This window comes from Stenella coeruleoalba (genome assembly GCF_951394435.1).
Source record: "Stenella coeruleoalba genome assembly, chromosome: 2".
In the NCBI taxonomy this organism is placed as follows: domain Eukaryota; kingdom Metazoa; phylum Chordata; class Mammalia; order Artiodactyla; family Delphinidae; genus Stenella; species Stenella coeruleoalba.
Window position 1 is genome coordinate 14,627,778 of NC_137147.1, and position 18,490 is coordinate 14,646,267.

The 18,490-nt window shown below is 41.3% G+C and overlaps 1 protein-coding gene across 7 annotated transcripts in view; it reads left to right on the top strand.

Annotated features, from left to right (window-relative positions):
• Positions 1-3,458: 3,458 nt before the first annotated feature.
• The window catches only part of EML5 (EMAP like 5), a 160,993-nt gene continuing 145,961 nt past the window's right edge, over positions 3,459-18,490 (top strand). For all 7 annotated transcript variants that reach the window (XR_013827303.1, XR_013827304.1, XM_079914629.1 and 4 more), the window contains exon 1: positions 3,459-3,753. Coding sequence is in view for 5 of the 7 variants with exons in the window: in XM_079914629.1 (XP_079770755.1) it covers positions 3,557-3,753 (197 nt within the window). In the remaining 2 variants the exon portion in view is untranslated. The remainder of the gene's footprint in view (positions 3,754-18,490) is intronic.

The following is an 18,490-nucleotide window of genomic DNA, read 5'->3' on the forward strand; positions in this document are numbered from 1 at the left end:
CTTTTTGATGTGACATTAGTAATAACAGATTATATATAAAGTTGTAGGGGTAAGAACTAATCAGGGTTTTTTTTTCCTCCTCTCTAATATTCATGAATGTTTTACTTTTTAGCCACCCTTGTGCCTCAGCTGTCTCTTTTGGTCTTGAGTTGTCAGTTGAGGATGGTTTAATTAAGAATGATTTTCCTTCACACTCCACCCTTGGGTCATTAAAAATTGCAATGGGGGCTTCCCAGGTGGCGCAGTGGTTGAGAGTCTGCCTGCCAATGCAGGGGACACGGGTTCGTACCCCGGTCCGGGAAGATCCCACGTGCCTCAAAGCGGATGGGCCGGTGAGCCATGGCCGCTGAGCCTGCGCGTCTGGAGCCTGTGTCACGCAACGGGAGAGGCCACAACAGTGAGAGGCCCGCGTACCGCAAAAGAAAAAAAAAAATACAATGGAAAATATGATGATGGAAAAATAAATTATTTCAATCTGTTATTAATATGCGTACTACTTAAATATGTATCGTGGGATCCATAAGACATTGTACTGAAAAAGCCCGAAACATAGAGAAAAGTATGTCTTATTCCTCATTATCCTACATCTCATAAAATTTACATGTAACCAGTAATTAATGTACCACAGTTGTACAGCAACAAAATATTTCATCTTTTCTAAGTTCACTGCTTAAATTTAAATAAGCCACAACTTTTTCTTTTTCTCACCAGGGGTTTTCAAGGAACTCAGTAGTGAGTTAGAAAACATATTCTTATTAAAAAACAAATACATGCGACAAAGAGAAATTGTATGTGCCTTTGTCCAGGGAACCCCACACAGGCCTTTTAATGGCTTCAGAGCCACTTCTCAAGCCTGAGTTCTTTCTTGCTTCCCAGCAAGTGCCAGAAGCCTAATCTGCATTCCTCTTCGCTTTCTGCTAAGATTCTTGTTATCAGAAGCCAAAGACAAGCTGTTGAGTGTGGCACATTTCCCCCAGTCTTGCTCTCCACCCCCTTCTAATTTTTGGCTGCCCTCATTACAAGAGTTTTGATGGAAGAAATTTTCACATACTGAGGTATGTGGAAGTCATTCTGGCTCATACATGATTTAACTTAAACCTTATGATAACTAGAACAGTCTGTTTTGTGGCCTATTAAACATGCATTGTACATCTGCTTCAACCATTAAAGAAAAGAATGCATTTAAAAATCAAAATGGAAAACCTGTGGTTCAGGCATCCAAAATGGAGCTGGGTGGCCATTGTGGATGTGGTTTCAGATATGTTGTGCATCACTTAGAACTTCTTAGAACTTGAATTTTCTGAACAGTATCAGTCTCAAGGACACCACCAGCCATTCTCAAAATAATCATCTGCTAGCGGCTGCCAGCCACAGTCTAATGGTCCCAAGGTCTCCCCTTGTAACTCTGCAATCATTTCGGACCCCAACGAATTCTTGCTTAACAAGCACCCTTACTTCTTGCCAGCTCCCATACTAATTCTTGACAAACAACTTATGTAATTTTATGGTTTTTGCCTTTATATGCCACCCCCTTTTTGTAGTCCAGTGGAACACAATTCAGGTGCTTCTTGAATCTGTGTATCCCAGGCTATTGCCCTCAGTTTAGCTCAAATAAAACTCTTTTCTATTTCTATCATAGATTGGTTTATTGATTATTTCTATTGACAGTTTTATAGCTAATCACTCCGGGAATAGCAAAACTAATAAACTTTTAAAAATGTCTGAAAGCTTGGTAATTGTATAAATCTCTTACAGTCAGTTCTTCCTGCATCATAGCTCCTCACTACCCTGTTAGATGATTATTCTGAACTATACCAGATTGGATTTCTACTTTCAGCCTTCCTGGTGGAGCTCACCAAATCTACTCACTCCTTTAGAGTTTACTTTTCATGACATTTATGCAAATTCCTTCCTCTGAAATGGCCCTTCTTTCCTGCATGTAGACTAGAAGTCATAACCAAAACTAAAAAGGTATCCTCTTGTCTCAAACTGGTAATTTGCATCTTTGAGGAAGCATAGATTGGGTAACATCCATTGCAAGGTATGTGTACCATCTAGGAATCATCACCTCTGTGCAGTCACATTTCTTAAAAGGATGTTAGTTTATTCTAGCTTTTCTCAGGTTTCCAAGTTTTGGTATTTCCCAGGGAAATCAAAACGGATTTTTTTTAGACACGAAAGATTCATATTTGTATTTTATAAGTTATTATTTCTCGTTGTAAACCTTATGGTTATCATTCTGCATTTAAAACCTTTTAAAATATGGATTTCAAATTATTTTACAGGTATTGGTAAATCCTGTGAGAGAGGGGGCACTTAGAAAACTGAGGAGGAGGGGAACTGACAGAGGAAGTCATCGCTCCCAGTACTTGTGTTTACAGGCTCATTCTCCAGAATTATGACTCAAGACATTTTCAACATCACTGCAATGCAAAAAGTATCGAGTTCATTGGTGTTCAAAACAGTAATTTAAAAAATTCAGGTACCACTGCTATTTCTTAAGAAATTGGATCTGGCGTGTCATTTTACGATTTAAATTCTACTTTAAGCTTTGAGGTCACGTATACAAATAAGAAAATGTGCGCTTAGGAAGTCAGGTTTTCTTCCCACTCAGTGTTTGGTATAGTGAGCACTACGAAGCAGCTAGAAAACACACGCACACAAGGTATCAGGAAAAAAAAAAAAAAATGAGGTTAACATCCTAGTGTTGATTCTTCCACGCATAAACGTAGCCCTGGCCGGGTTCAGGGGCCTTGTGAGACAGGCGCTTCCCGGGCGAGACCTCCCAGAAGCAGGGAACGAGGGTGGCCCAGAGTCCCGCCGGGGCCTAAGCGGGACGCGGTCAGGGCGGCTGGGGTCGCTGGTCCTGGCCGAGGATAGAGGGACTAGACGTTAGGTGAGAGCGAGAGGACGGGAACCGCGACCCGGCAACGGTACCCAAGGAGCACCCAGCGCCTTCGCGCTCCCCCGCTGGGAGGGGCGGGGCAGGGTTGGGCAGGGCGAGCGCGGGCGTTGGCTGCGACGGCGGCGAGGGGGCGGAGCCGCGCGAGGCTGCGCGCTCGCCGTTTTCCTGCGCTGGGGGGCGCGCGGCGCGGGTCCGCCGGGCTGTGGGACGAGGCCGCGGCGGGACGTGAACGCCGCAGGTGACCCGGGCGAGGAGCTGGGTGCCAGGGCGGCGGCGGAGGCGTGGAGGCGGGAGGCGGGCCCTCGCTCGGCTCGGCTCAAGGCTTGGGCGCTGCGGCCTGAGGAGACAAGGCGACCGAGGTGGGCGAAGAGAGGGCGCGCGGCACCCTCTTGACGGCCGGCGGCGCCCGCGGCCCTCAGCATGTTCCGCGAGGCTAGGGTTTTCCTCCCGCCCGTGGGCTGAGGCGGCGCCGGCGGCGGCAGGAGAAGCGACATGCACCTGCCAGGCGCGGCTTAGAGGACGCGGCAGGCGGCGAGTCCCGGCCGCCCGCGGGAGGGCTTGTTTCGCCCGGACGCCGCCGCCTCCTGTCTCCCGCCGCCGCCGCCGCCGCCGCCGCGGGCCCGAGCGGAACGGCGGGGTGGGCGCCCCGACATGGCGGCCCGGAGCGCCCCGAGCTGCCACCTGCGGCTCGAGTGGGTGTACGGCTACCGGGGCCACCAGTGCCGCAACAACCTCTACTACACGGCGGCCAAGGAGATCGTGTACTTCGTGGCGGGCGTCGGCGTGGTGTACAGCCCGCGGGAGCACCGGCAGAAGTTCTACCGGGGCCACAGCGACGACATCATCAGGTACGGAGGGGCGGGGGCGGCCGCCGTCCCCTTGAGATCCGCGCGCCGAGTTTGCACTTGCCGGTCCTTCTGGGTGCCCGTGACCCGCTCCTTCAGGGCGTATCGCCCGGGAGAGGAATCCACAGCCATCTGGTCCCGAATCCACCCTGTTAACACCGGAGAAATGCCTTTCCCCATCTTCGCGTTCTAGATGCCTTTCCCCATCTTCGCGTTCTAGAGTCTCTCCCCCTCGGTCGGTGCGGTGACACCAACTCCGCTTATCCACTGGGCGCTCGGTTTTCTGGCTGTGTACCCTTCTTCTTCCATCAAATTTGTGAAATGTACGAAAGGTTATTTTGGTAGCATTTTACTCCTTTAAATTCCTTCGTTGATTTCTTATTCAACGAATTCTTAAAGCGCCCGAGGGAAGTCCTTTACCTAGTAGAGGACTGATAAAAGTCCCCTAAGCTCTAGGCTGGTCCTGGGGAGCGCGCCCAGGATGGCATCCTGGAGGGCTCTCATCTCTTGGCCATAATGATTAGTTGAGGTTTCACTCCCTGCTGTTATCAGCAGATAGAAAAGAAACCCTGGCAACCTTCAGACAATTCATTGGACTTTAAAATGTGCACACCTATAGGCAGTTTGGGGATAGGTTTGATCCGAGGAAGGTGCTAAAAATAATTCTGATTTCCAATTCTGTTTCCTTTTCAATAAAGCAATGCTAAATAAATATACTTTTGTATTTTTAACTTAAATCACAGTTTTGTCTTCATTTTAATTCTTTTGTGGGCGGCATCTTAAAGTTGGTCCCAGTGCTTGTTTACATTTCTTTAGTGAGCGGTGTATTTGAAATGTAATTTTCAATCAGTGTCTCAGCAGAACTTTTGTGGCAAATAAAGTTAAAAGCTGCAGAAATTATTCTTGTCCATTGATTATTGTCTCAAGCACAGTATATTTGTCGTTGATGATGGAGAATGTGTTTTAAAACATTTTGAGACTATGTGTGTGTTTGTGTGTGTGTGGGCGCGCACTTGCGCTTGCTTCTTCTGGGTTTTTTAAAAGAGATTCTATGATTGGATTTGGTTACTCAGTTTTATCCCCATGTCTGTTTTCCACAGGATTTAAATTGTGCATTTCAAATCCAGTATCATGGTTTGATGTCTTGTAGGCAAAAAACTCTGGCACTTAAATTCTGTAAATAAAGAAGATCTTCTGTTTTGCAAGTCTGTACCTTTATGCTCTGTAAGAGGGAAAAGGAGGCCTAGGACAAACAATAGGTAGGGCAAGATGGAGTAAAGATAAGGAGACCAGAAGCTGAGATTGTGGAGTAGGAAATGAGATAGTGTTTTGTGTTCGGTTTGTTGTTATTCACCCCAAGAGTAGAATTTACCCCAGTTCTTTGTCTTTTTCCCTGATCCTTTCCCGTTTCTCTCTTCTTTCCCATGTGTTAGTTCTCTGACAGTTCAGGGGATAGTAGCCTTATATAGTTGAAGAAGCCTTGACTGAAGCCCTCCTCCAGATAGTCAGTCTCTTAGGTTCGATTCAGTAGGTGGGGTAGGTAGGTGTGAAGGATTTTGAGGTGCACTTCTGTTGTTTTTACTACTTGGTAGTTGAGAGCAATATGGTATGAAGATCTTCTGAAACTAGATATGATTTATTTGATGGGGTAAATGATGTTTTGTTTATTCTTCCAGCAGTAATTTGAAGCTATATTATGTCACACCGCTTGAATTTTTATAATTGTGTTTCAGTAAATTGTAAGGAGGTGATGCTTTGCCTTCCTTTGGTATATAATATATACCTAGTTGCACAACCATATATGTAGTATCTCAACGTGTTTCAAAAGTGAGATTACTCTAATTTTTGTCATAATTGGATACTTGCTTATGATTTTATGCAAAGGATTCACCCTTAAAATAATTTATAACAATAAAAAGTTTTCTTGAAAATTTCAATGGGGTAGTAAAATCTGAATATATAGCATCCTGAAATTGTGGCACAAATTTAGTACAGTACTAAGACTATAACTTAGAAATCACTCAAACTGTTTTGGAAATTTTGTTTCATACAATAATGGTAGAGATCATTCTTGTTTATGAAATAGATCAGGAAAATGTTCAAAGCTTTCACATTTGTTTCAATTCAGTGTTTGAAATACAAATATAGTTACTACTCCAGTAATTTTTCAATTCTGTCACAGCAGAAAATGTATTATTCATAAATGTGATGGCATGGTGGAAAACTGTTGCTGTAACGTTAGCCTTATTAGTAAAAAGTATAGTTTTTATCATCTGTTTTGTTTTCATACTTGCTTGAAACTTAGGTAAAACATATTAATTGAATATAACTTAGTCTGAAGCTGACTATACCAGAATGAGCAAGTCGTTGTCTTTAGGTTTTGAAAGTGTAGGTGCCATATTGGTTGTAGACTAAATAATGATCAGTTGCTTACCAGTTCTATCATCTTACTACATCTGGCATTGCCAATGGTGGTGCCACATGACTTTATCATTTTGTCTGTGTTGCATGTAGTTGTCTTACTTCTTTTTATTAGGTATGTATATATATAGTAATTTGTCCTTTAGTTATATTTATTTCAGTATTACTGACTTATGTAGAAATTAGTTTCACTGTCAGAAATAACACAGGAATTTTAGAGTCACTTCTTCTTTCTTAATGGTTTTTTTTCCTGTGTCCCAAGTTATATTGATAAAATTCTCTAGTTATTAAGTGTTTATTACAGGCTTAAGACTAAGTTATAAAATAGACTACTAGTAGTTTTAATATACGATGAACATCTGTAGCTTGGTCTATATTTTGAAACTTTTGCCAGCTGTCTTCCCAAAGGATACAATAGCTTTTAAAATTAATTTTTCTAGATACTACCCATCAACACATTTTTGACAAGTTTGTGCTTGAAGTAGTGAATGTTATTGATAGTTTTCAAGTCATATATCACCAGTGAAGACCATTGATGGAATGTAGTTAGCTTGGTGCATTTTGTTACTACTTTTTTTTCCTTTAGACAAAATGAAAGGTGTAGTAGCTCTTCAATTGTGGTAGGTGGTGTTTTGAAGAAAGAAAACTGATCAAGCTTCATCATGATCTAGTAAAAGTGGTTTTTAACAGCTCTGTATTTATAGTATGGAAATTTCATTTATTCAACACAAATCAAAATTGTCTTGAAAAAGCGTTTCAGAATGTATGATGTCTCCATGGTGGATCAGTACTTTTTGTGTTTATGGGTTGAGGGTAGCAACTTTTTAAGGTCTGGCAGGAATTGCTGCAAACCTACTTGTTGTCTACTTAATGTTTCCAGATATATGGTCAATATTTCCCAAACTTGACTGATCAACAGAATCAGGAGCTTTTTGCCAGTTTAAGGAGCTTTTTGCCAGTTTCTAGCCTTTTCATCAAATGTGCTAAGCTAGAATCCTCTAGAGCTGGATCCCAGAAATTTGTTTTTCAAACAGTGCCCCAGATGATTCTGTTTAGGAAACATGTTGCCAATCTGTATCGCAAAACATGCACGCATAGAATTCTTAAATAAGCAGTTTGAGAAATGGGTAGAAACCCTGCCCTCAAACCTGATACCAGAATTTTCTTAAGCATTGTGTAATATCTAGAAGCAATACTTCAGAAAGTATTAGATTACATACAGATTTAGTAAAATGTCCCTGTGTTTAAGTAACTAGAATTGGTGACCTGAACTTTCACAGACTATTTAATAATTCTGTTCTGTAAGATTTCACTTTATGTACTTGGATATCAAAATATTTATGGTTGTTTTTCAAATACTGCACAGTTTAAGAGATAAAATTAAGATGTTTTCAGTCAAAGGTTTGAATTATCCAGAATAATAGTTCAAATTGTCATAAATGTACATTAAATGTATCTTTATTATATACTTGGGGAAAAGACAAATTTTACATTTGTGTTATAATAACTTTTCCTTTATTATTTTATAGTGTCTAATATATAGATAACTAGTAAAATATATTTGGATATAAATTAAGGAAAACATGGTAAATAAATTCTTTGAAGCTATTAAGAAGTAATAGTTTCTTAGAAACTATTAAGAAATAAGAATAGTTTCTTAGAAACTATTAACTTACTGTTCTTTCAAGGTCTTTTCACTCATCAAAGAAATATTTATTGAACATCTTTGTGGAAGGATCCCAGCTTTAACGTATTAGGAGTTTAAGACACTATCAGTCAAGTAAAGAATCACTTAGAATACTATGTGTACTGTGGATAGTGGTATGTACATGGGTGCATAACAGTTACAGTGATGTTACCTAGTGAATAGAATACGTAAGCTGTCTGGATCTTTAAGGAAAACAGAGAAGTCGTCATCAGAAGAAATGAGTGAAGGCATAGCATTTTGAGATGAGGTAACATCATATGCAATCGTCTTAGGTGAAGAGAAAATATCTGAAAAAGTTGTTTGTACTCACTATCTTCAGTTCTTTTTCTCCCATTCAGTCTTAGCTCTGTTCTATTTCACCCTAGCAACTCTTGTCAAGGTCACCAGTGACCTCCACAGTGCTATATCCAGTGGTCAATTCTCTGTTCTAATTTTATTTGATTTATCATCATTTGCCACAATTGGTTATACCCACCTTCTTAAGACACTTTCTTTTTTTTTAAAGATTTTTTTTAATGTGGACCATTTAAAAAATCTATATTGAATTTGTTACAATATCGCTTCTGTTTTATGTTCTGGTTTTTTGGCCCCGAGGCATGTGGGATCTTAGCTCCCTGACCAGGCATCGAACCTGCACCCCCTGCATTGGAAAGCGAAAACTTAACCACTGAACTGCCAGGGAAGTCCCTTAAGACACTTTCTTAATTGGTGTCTGGGACACATCTTAGTGTAAAAATAGGTATTTCTTGCTTTACTTATTCTTTCAGCAAATATTTATTGAGCACCCATTAGTATTTACCAGGGACTATTTTTAGCACTAGAGTTATAGTGGTGAACCAAGCAGGTGAAATTCCCAGCCCTCATGGAACCTGTATCTACTGGGGGGAGATAATAAACAAGGTAAATTTCATATTTATATACATAATAAATATGTATATAGTGTGTACATATTATCTATTATTTTTGTATATATAGTGTGTATATCTATCTATATCTATATAGTATGTAAGGGCTAAGAAAAAAACAGGAAAGTGAGATAGAGACTACTGGGAAGAGTTTAGATAGGTGTTTGGATAGGGTAGCCAGGAACGCCTCACTGTAAAGTATACATTTAACACTTGAGTAGAGACTTGGAGGTGAGGGAATGTGCTGTGTGGCTATGAGGGAAGGACATTTCAGTCAAAGGGACTATCAAGTTCAAAAGCCCTGAAATGGAATGCCTCATGTGCTTGAGGAACAATGTGAAAGCGTGGATGGAGTGCAGTGAATTCACGTGAAAGTAGTAAAGAAATGAGGTCTGATGAAGTAATGGTGGTGGGAACAGATTGTGTACGACCTTACAGGCTTTTGAGAGGATTTTAGCTTTCCCATCTGAGGGAGATTAGAAGCCATTGGAGCAATTTAATCAAATTAGTGACATAATTTGAGTTAATGGTTTAACAACGTCACTCTGGCTCCTATTTTGATGACAGACTGAGGGAGAGGGACAGGATGGAAGCAGAGAGACCACTTAGGGGACTGTTCTAAGACATATTGGTGGCTTGGACCAGAGTGGTTACAGTGGAAGCAGTGAGAAAGGATTAGATATATTTTGAAGATAGAGGCAACATGATTTACTGATGGACCAGGTATAAATTGTGACAGAAAAGAAAGATCAATGGTGATTGCAGTTTTTGGCCAGAACACCTGAAAGAATAGAGTTGCCAATTACTGAATTAGCAAAGACTGGCAGGAGCAAATTTTCTGTTTTGGGAGAAAGGGAAGATCATGAGCTCTTTTAGAAGTGTTCTGTTTTAGATGCTAATAGACAACCAAGTGGGGTTGTACATTAGGCAGTTGAACATGCATGTCTATAATCCAGGGAAGCATTCTGGGCTTTGAGTGTTATTAGCATCTAGATAGTATTTAAAGCCATGAGCCTGGATGAGACTACTGAAGGAGTGAGTATGGATAAAGAATCTGAAAAATGGATTACGGCAGCCCTCCAACATTTAAATATAGGGGAGGTGAAAAAGAACTGACAAAAAAGTGGCTAGAGAGGCAGGAGGAAGACCAAGAAAGTGTGGGGTCATGGAAGTCAAGTAAAAAGAGTTTTTCAGGGAGAAGGAAGTGATCAGCTGTATCAAGTAAGGTGAGTAGAGCTTCACATTAGTGGAGATGTTGGCTGTTTTGCAATAATTACATTGTAATCACGAGGCTGTCCAGGAGACTGTGTATGTTCAGGTGATCAGGGAACAAAGAAAGAAGTCATCAAAATGAGTCATGTCATTATTAGTATGCAAAACTGGCCTCCTTGAAGATTTGCTCCAGCAGCTTCTAGTTTGCTTGGTTATTTAAAAAATGGCAGCTCTAGATCCCTGCTGTTCAAAGATGTGGTCCTTAGACCAGCAAGAAATGCAGGTCTTAGACCCTACCCCAGGCCTACTGGATTAGACTCTGAATTTTAACAACGTTCTCAGGTAATGTTTTGGGTTTAAAATATTAAAGTTGTGGGGTTTAATATCAAAGTTTGAAAAGCACACTCTCGATCAGTGGTTTTCAGTGTGGTCCTTTAACCAGCAGCATTAGCCAGTGCATTTAACCAGTGCATTAGCACTTAACTAGGTGTTAGAAATGCAGATTCTTGAGCTTCACCCCAGACCAAATCAGAAAATCTAGATGGGGGCCCAGCAATCTACTTTAATCACCTACATGTGATATTGATGTATTCTAAAGTTTGAGAACCATTGCTCTAGATTCTTGATTTTCAAACCTGGCTGCATATTAGAATCACTTGGAGAGTTAAAGCAAACATAATAAAACCACCAACGGCTGAGTCTCATCCCTAGAAACTTCAATTTAATTTATTTAGGGTGGGTCTCAGGTATAGTTTCTTTGTTGCTGTTTGCTTCTGTTTTTAAGCTTCCTAGATGATTCCAATAAGCAGCCAGGGTGGAAAACCACTGCTCTAGATATAGAAGTAATCCATGGTAGTGGGCTGGGAAGTCAAACTCAAAAAACTCAGGGCCTACCCAAATTTATTCATTTACTATTATGCATTATATCACAATATTGATCATTTACCAAGTATTGAGACCCCTTTAAAAATTTGGGCCTATTACCTAAGGTCCATTTGGAGATTTTTTATCAAAAAAAGCAACCCTTTGTATTGTTTTCCATTAATGGATCTGCCGTGTCATCAGTGGCTGAAAACATGAAAAGACAGATACTTTGCATCATCAGTCCGGAAAAATGCTTACTCACTGGGGACCTGGAAGGTTCACTTAATGGGCAAAATTATGTGCATCCTGGATGGTACCAACTGAGGTGTAACTCCATGCCCCAGGTGTTGATTTCAGCAGACTCCTAGATCAGTTGTAGTGGGTTTGGGCCAATGATTTGGACCATGGAAAGCCCAAGATTGTCCATTAATAAATTTCCATTTTGGAGCCAGGATCTGCAGTCAGAAATAGACCAAATATCCAATATGTTAATATTTGAAGAAGCATCTAAACGCCCCTCAGAAGGACAGATCATCCCCCCTCTATGAAATTCTAAAGTGGACATATTCACAAGGACAGTTGAAATAGCACCCTAGATTCATGTCCAATGAGGGCAAGGTAGCTGAGACTGCATGTTGCCACTGACAGCTGACTGGCTTCTCTTTAGGCCAGCAAGTGTCCTCCAAGTGTCTTCAGTATGAATCAATATTCTGAAACAGTATAAGAACTGGCAAGGGGTTACACCTAGCCAGTGTAAACAAGCTGCCTTGGCTGCAGTGGTATCTATTCTAATTATACGGTGGCACATGGTATCACCATATTGGCCAAAGACAGCAAGAACTTGTATGAAAGGCTTAATAGATCCTGGATTTCCTGTCTACAATATCACCCTCTGTGTATTGGATTATTAAAAGATCAAGGGAAATACAGTGCCCACCTTACAACACTGGCGTGCATATCCATCTGTATTAGTAAGCATGGCAGAAAAATACTAAAAAATTCTTGGAATGAGGGGATAGGCAATGGGACTGAAGATGGACATTGGACCCTGGATCTAGCGGTTTTTGAGGCCACAGGCAGGCTCAATTCATCATAACACCACTAAATTCTAAAAAAAATTTTGTTTTGGGATGGGTGGCTCATAATGCTGGATTGGCTAATAAGAGGTTGTGATTGTAGGAGGTGTTAACTCATTTCACTCTAAAAGTTACCTTGTTCTTAACAATCAGGGAGAGATACCTGATTTTAGTTTAATACAGGGGCTGGGGATATAGAAACAAAGCAAAGAGGTTGGATGTGAGGTCAGAATTCTGGATTGTATCGTTGCCAAGGTATAGATGGGTGTTCAACCTCTCAATGGAGCCCAAGAAAGGGAGAGGTCATAGTCATGGGTGCTGGAAACATGGAATGTGTGGCAGAACAGGAGCACCTAATTGAACTTAAAGGCCCAGAAATAAATTTTTGTTAAGAGAAGTGTATATAACCTGTTCCTCAAATCAGTTAGAAGAACTGAGATGCACGGTTGCCATAGGTCTCTTTGTTGAGGAAATCCTGCTGCTCTTTCTGTTCCTGGGAATCACGTACCTATCTCACCTCCCAACCAAAGAGGACATTCATTCTTTATCTTTTTTTCATTACTATGAGAGGACTTTCTTTCCTGGTCAGGAATACAGTACTAGACACTACTGCCTCTGGTGTGGAAGCTCACATTACATATTCATTTCAGTCTATGGAGAGTAATGACAATTGCCACAGGCAGTTACTCCTAAGAATTTTGCAATTTTTACTCAGTATGATGTTGCTTGTGATAATATTAAATTAGCCACAAGATGATGGTGTAACCAGGTCTAACCACCTCAGTGTCCATATTTTTACAGATATTAAGGTTGATCAGGAAGCAGGGTATAATTCCCAATTAGGAGTGGAAAGTGGAAGGCTATTTTAAGTCTTAGAACATAGTTGACAACTAATTACAGAGTCCACAGACTGGTCATCATTACCTGGTTGCAGTGTGACTTTTCTAATTATTAGTTAACCCGTGGACAATGTATATAACACACAAAGCACCAAAGAGGGTGGCACTACTGACATGGTAAGAAGTTTTACCGGAGTCTGGATGTTAGATTTAGATTGCAAGTTGACATGCACCTGCAAAAGACAATTTTTGCAGCATACAAAGAGACCATGTAGGATTCTGAAATTGACATAATAGGGAATATGAGAGGTTTGGTAGGTCCCCTCTTAGAGGGTGGTTATTATATTTTAAAAATTATTGATACATATTTATAATAGAAAATAGAAAAATATAGAAAAAGGAGAAAAAATTTACCCACAGTCTTGTAACCTAGAGATATTACTATTGTGTTTTAGATTATTTTTTTTGAAGTCTTTATGATACATGTATCATAAGACTTTAAGACTTTATTTTTTTAGAGCAGTTTTAGGTTTACAGCAAAAGTGAGAGGAAGGTACAGATTTCCTATATTCTGCTGCCCCCACACATGCATTGCCTCCCCATTATCAACATCATTCACCAGAATGGTACATTTTATCCAAAGATGAACCTATATTGACACATCATAATCACTCAAAGTTTATAGTTTACCTTAGGGTTCACTCTTGGTGTTGTACATTCTATGGGATTAAACAAATGTTTAATGACATATATCCATCATTATCATATCATACAGAGTATTTTCACTGCCCTAAAAATCCTCTGCTCTGCCTGTTCACATACTGCCCCTCCCTGCAACAACTGATTTTTTTTTCCTTTTTTTAAATTGGAGTTTAATTGCTTTACAATGTTGTATTAGTTTCTGCTCTACAGTGAAGTGAAGCAGCTATATGTATACATATATCCCCTGCCTCTTGGACCTCCTTCCCACCCCCGCATTCCACCTATCTAGGTCATCACAGAGCACCGAGCAGAGCTTCCTGTGCTTTATAGCAGGTTCCCACTAGCTATCTATCTTATGCATGGTAGTGTATGTAATTACTGACTCTGTAGTTTTGCCTCTTCCAGAATGTCATATGGTTGGAGTCATATAGTATGTAGCCTTTTCAGATGGCCTTCTCTCACTTAGTAATATGTATTTATGGTTCCTCCATGCCTTTTCTTGGCTTGATAGCTCATTTCTTTAGTGCTGAATAATATTGTATTGTCTGGATTGACAATTGTCTTTGACATTGTCTTTCACAGAGCAGAAGTTTTTTATTTTAATGAAGTCCAGCTTATCAGTTATTTCCTTCATGGATCCTGTGTTTGATGTTATAACTAAAAAGGCATCACCAAAACCAAGGTCATGTAGGTTTTCTCCTGTGTTTTCCAGGAATTTTACAGTTTAACATTTAGGTCTCTGATTCATTTTGAGTTAATTTTTGTGAAAGGTATAAGGTCTCTGTCTAGATTCATTTTTTACATGTAGATGTCCAGTTGTTCCAGCACTGTTTGTTGAAGGAGACTATCTTTGCTCCATTGTATTGCCTTTGCTCCTTTGTCAAAGATCAGCTGATTATATTTATAGGGGTCTATTTCTGGGCTCTGTATTCTGTTCCATTGATATATTTTGTCTACTCTTTTGCAAATACCATATTGTCTTTTTTTCCTTCTAATTTTATTAAGTTTTATTTATCTTATAAGTGGAAGTTTGTGTCTTTTGATCACCTTCATCCAATTCCCCCCCACTCCCCCCCGCCTCTGGTAACCAGAAATTTGGTCTCTTTTTCTATGAGTTTGTTTGTTTTTGAAGTATAATTGACCTGCAATACTATGTTAGTTTCTATTACACAGCATAGTGATTTGATATTTCTATACACTTTAAAATGATCACCATGATAAGTCTAGTTAATATGTGTCACCACACAAAGATACTACATAGTTATTGACTATATTCCCCACACTGTACATAGCATTCTGTGCATGTGTGTGTGTGCACGCATGTGTATGTATGATTACTTGAAGTTACTGATCTCTTAAGTTCAAACTCATTTTAACAACCCTGCATTTTTACCCTCCCCCCGCATGTTTACTGTTTTTGACATCATATTTTACATCTTTTGTTTTATATCTTTTGTGTATCCCTTAACTACTTATTGCAGATATAGATGATTTTATGACTTCTGTCTTTTAATCTTCTTACTATGGCTGATTTACTACCTTTACTGTATATTTGTCTTTACCAGTGAGATTTTTTCCTTTCACAATTTTCATCTTTCTAGTTGTAGCCTTTTCTTTTTCACTTAGAGTTGTCCCTTTAACATTTCTTGTAAAGCTGGTTTAGTGGTGCTGAACTCTTTTAGCTTTTGCTTGTCCATAAAACTTTTGGTCTCTCCATAAAATCTGAACACAAGCTTTACCAGGTCGAGTATACTTGGTTGTAGACTTATCCCTTTCATCACTTTAAGTATATCATGCCACTCCCTCCTGGCCTACAGAGTTTCTGCTGAAAGGTCAGCTGATAGCCTTATGGGAGTTCCCTTGTACATAAATTGCTACTTTTCCCATGCTTCTTTTAACATTCTCTATCTTTAATTTTTATGTCTTGGTGTGGTCCTCTTTGGATTGATTCTCTGTGGGACTCTCTGTGCTTCCTGGACCTGGATGTCTGTTTCCTTCTCCAGGTTAGGGAAGTTTTCAGCTATTATATCTTCAGATATGTTCCCTGCCACTTTCTCTCTTTCTTCTCCTTCTGGGACCCCTGTAATTCAAATGTTAGTATGCTTGATGTCTCAGAGGTCTCTTAAGCTGTCCTCATTTCTTTTTATTCTTTCTTCTGTTCAGCTTAAGTGATTTCCACTACTTTGTTTGCCAGCTCACAGATCCATTCCACTGTATCATTTAATCTGTTGATTCCTTCTAGTGTATTTTTCCATTTCAGTTATTGTATTCTTCAGCTCTGCTTGGTTTTTCTTTATATTTTTAAACTCTTTGTTAGAAACTTTTAACTTCTCACTCTGTTCACCCGTCACTACTTTGAACTCTCTATAAAGTAAATTGCCTATTTCCTGTCACTTAGTTCTTCTGCACCCCAACAGCACAATCCCCCCTGGTCACCAGAGCTGTATGCTCTAGGGGTGCCTGCTGCGTGGGCTGTGTGGGTCCTTGTCTTGTGGCACACTGACTACTATGGGAGTCTGGTAGGTGTGGCTGGCCCACACTCCAGTTAGTTGCCAGGCACTGCCTTGTGTAGAGGATGCTGGCCACTGGTGGGCAGGTCTGGGTCATGAGGCTGCTGACTGTGGCCCAGTGGTCCTGGGGCTAGTGCTAGCCCACTGGTGGTTGGAGCTGGGTTCTGGAGTGGGTATGGTGCTGGGGTCTTCCAGATATAGTGTCGGCCTGCAGGTAGGTGGGGCCAGTTCCAGACATAGCTGGCTGCAGGGTCTGGGGTGTCCCAAAGCTTGTGTTGGCCCACTGGTGAGAGGAGCTAGATCCTGGGACAGCTGGCTGAGGGGTCCAGAGTGTCTTGGAGCTGGTATCAGTCAGCTGGTGGCAGGGCTAGGTCCTGGGGTCTCTGGCTGCAAGGCCTAGGTGTTGCAGAGCTGGTGTCGGCCTGCTACTGGTTGGGGAGGCCCAGGGGATTCCAGGCTAGTGCCTGTTCACAGGTGGGCAGAGCTGGGGGTCCCAGAGTTTGTGTTTCTGCCCACTCGTGGCTGGGGCCGGAGCCCAAGGTATCCTGGGACTGTTGCCTATCCTCCGGTGGGTGAGGCTGGTTCTGGGGCTAGTGCTGCCCACTGGTGTGCATGGCTGGGTCCCGGGCCCTCTGGCAAACAGTGTTGGATCCCAGGGTGACTGTGGCTCAGGGGACCTTAAGGCAGCAAGCCTGCTGGTGGATGGGGCTGTGTCTCTGCTCAGCTAGTTACTTGGCCTGAGGCATTCCAGTATTGGTGCTGAAAGGCTAGTGGATAGGGTTGGGTCCTGACACTAATAAGCTAGAAGGAGGGTTCAGAAGTGGTGTTTGCCAGCACCAGCGTCCATGTAGTAGAACAGCCTCCCCCAGATGACTGCTACCTTTGTCTTGTCCCCAAGATAAGCTCCAGTTGCCTTCTGCCTCTCTGGGAGGCTCTCCAAGATCAGTAGGTCAGTCTGACCCAGGCTTCTTTCAAATTATTGCTTGTGCCCTGGGTCCTCCTGAAGTGTGTGCGATTTTGTGTGTGCCCTTTAAGAGTGGAGTCTCTTCCCACAATCCTCTGGCTCTCCCAAAAGTAAGCCCCACTAGCCTTCAAAGCCAACGTTCTGGGGGCTCATCTTCCCAGTGCAGAAGCCCCTAGGCTGGGGAGCCTGATATGGTGCTCAGACCACTGGCTCCTTGGGCTGAACCTCTACAGTTGTAATTATCCTCCTGTTTGTGGGTCATCCACCTGGGAGTGTGGATCTTGACTCTGCCACATCTCCACCCTTCCTACTCATCTCATTGTGGTTCCTTCATTGTATATTTAGTTGTAGAAGATCTTTTCTGCTAGTATTCCCTTCTTTCTCATCAATAGTTTCTGTGTAAATAGTTGTAATTTTGGTGTGCCATGGGAGGAGGTGAGCTCAGGGTCTTCTGACTCTGCCATCTTGGCCACTCCCCCAGTACCATACTATCTTGATTACTATAGCTTCATAGTAAGTCTTGAAGTTGGGTAGTGTCTGTCTTCCAACTTTGTTTTTCCTCTTCAATATTGTGTTGGCTTTTCTGGGTCTTTTGCCTCTCCATGTCAACTTTAGAATCAGTTTGTTGATATCCATAAAATAACTTGCTGGGATTTTGATTGAGATTGCATTGTTGGTTCACAACCTCACGAGTTCCCTGAGTGAAATTCTGAACTGGCCCCCATACATAGAGGGCAAGGAGGGACTGAAGAAAGGCAGACCACTCCAGTTTGGAGGGTGGCAGTTTTAATAAACAAGGGAACTTACATACAAGGCATGTCTTGGGCAGCTGCATGACAAGTAGATCTCCGTACCCACCCGCCAGAATCTTAAGCATTTTTCTAGAGACCTTAATGGGGGTTCAGTCATGTATATAGTCCAGATGGTCTCAATAGCACATTACTGCCTCAAGGCTGTGTCCTTGAAGTGGCTCCTTGTATGAGAAGAGTGGGCAGAATGGACATCCCATGGAGAGGGTAAGGAGCCTCTGATTGCCTGGGTCCATTTCTCAGGTCAACCAGTGGTCATGTCCTCTCAATGACCTCCTCCAACATGCAGATAAGTTGGGAAGAACTGATATCTTGGTGGTACTGAGTCTTCCTATCCATGAACATAGAATATCTCTTCATTTATTTGGTTCTTCTTTGACTTCATTCATCAGAGTTTTGTGGTTTTCCTCATATAGGTTTTGTATCTATTTTGTTAGATTTATACCTAAGTATTTCAATTTTTGGTGCTAATGTAATGGTATTGCATTTTTTAAAATTTGTTTATTTTTTATTATTAGTTATCTTAGGATCTTATTAGTTATCTACTTTATACATATTAGTATATATATATCAATCCCAGTCTCACAATTCATCCCACCACCATGACCACCACCACCCCCACTTCCCCCCCTTGGTGTCCATACGTTTGTTCTCTACATCTGTGTCTCTATTTCTGCCTTGTAAACTGGTTCATCTGTACCATTTTTCTAGATTACACACATGCATTAAT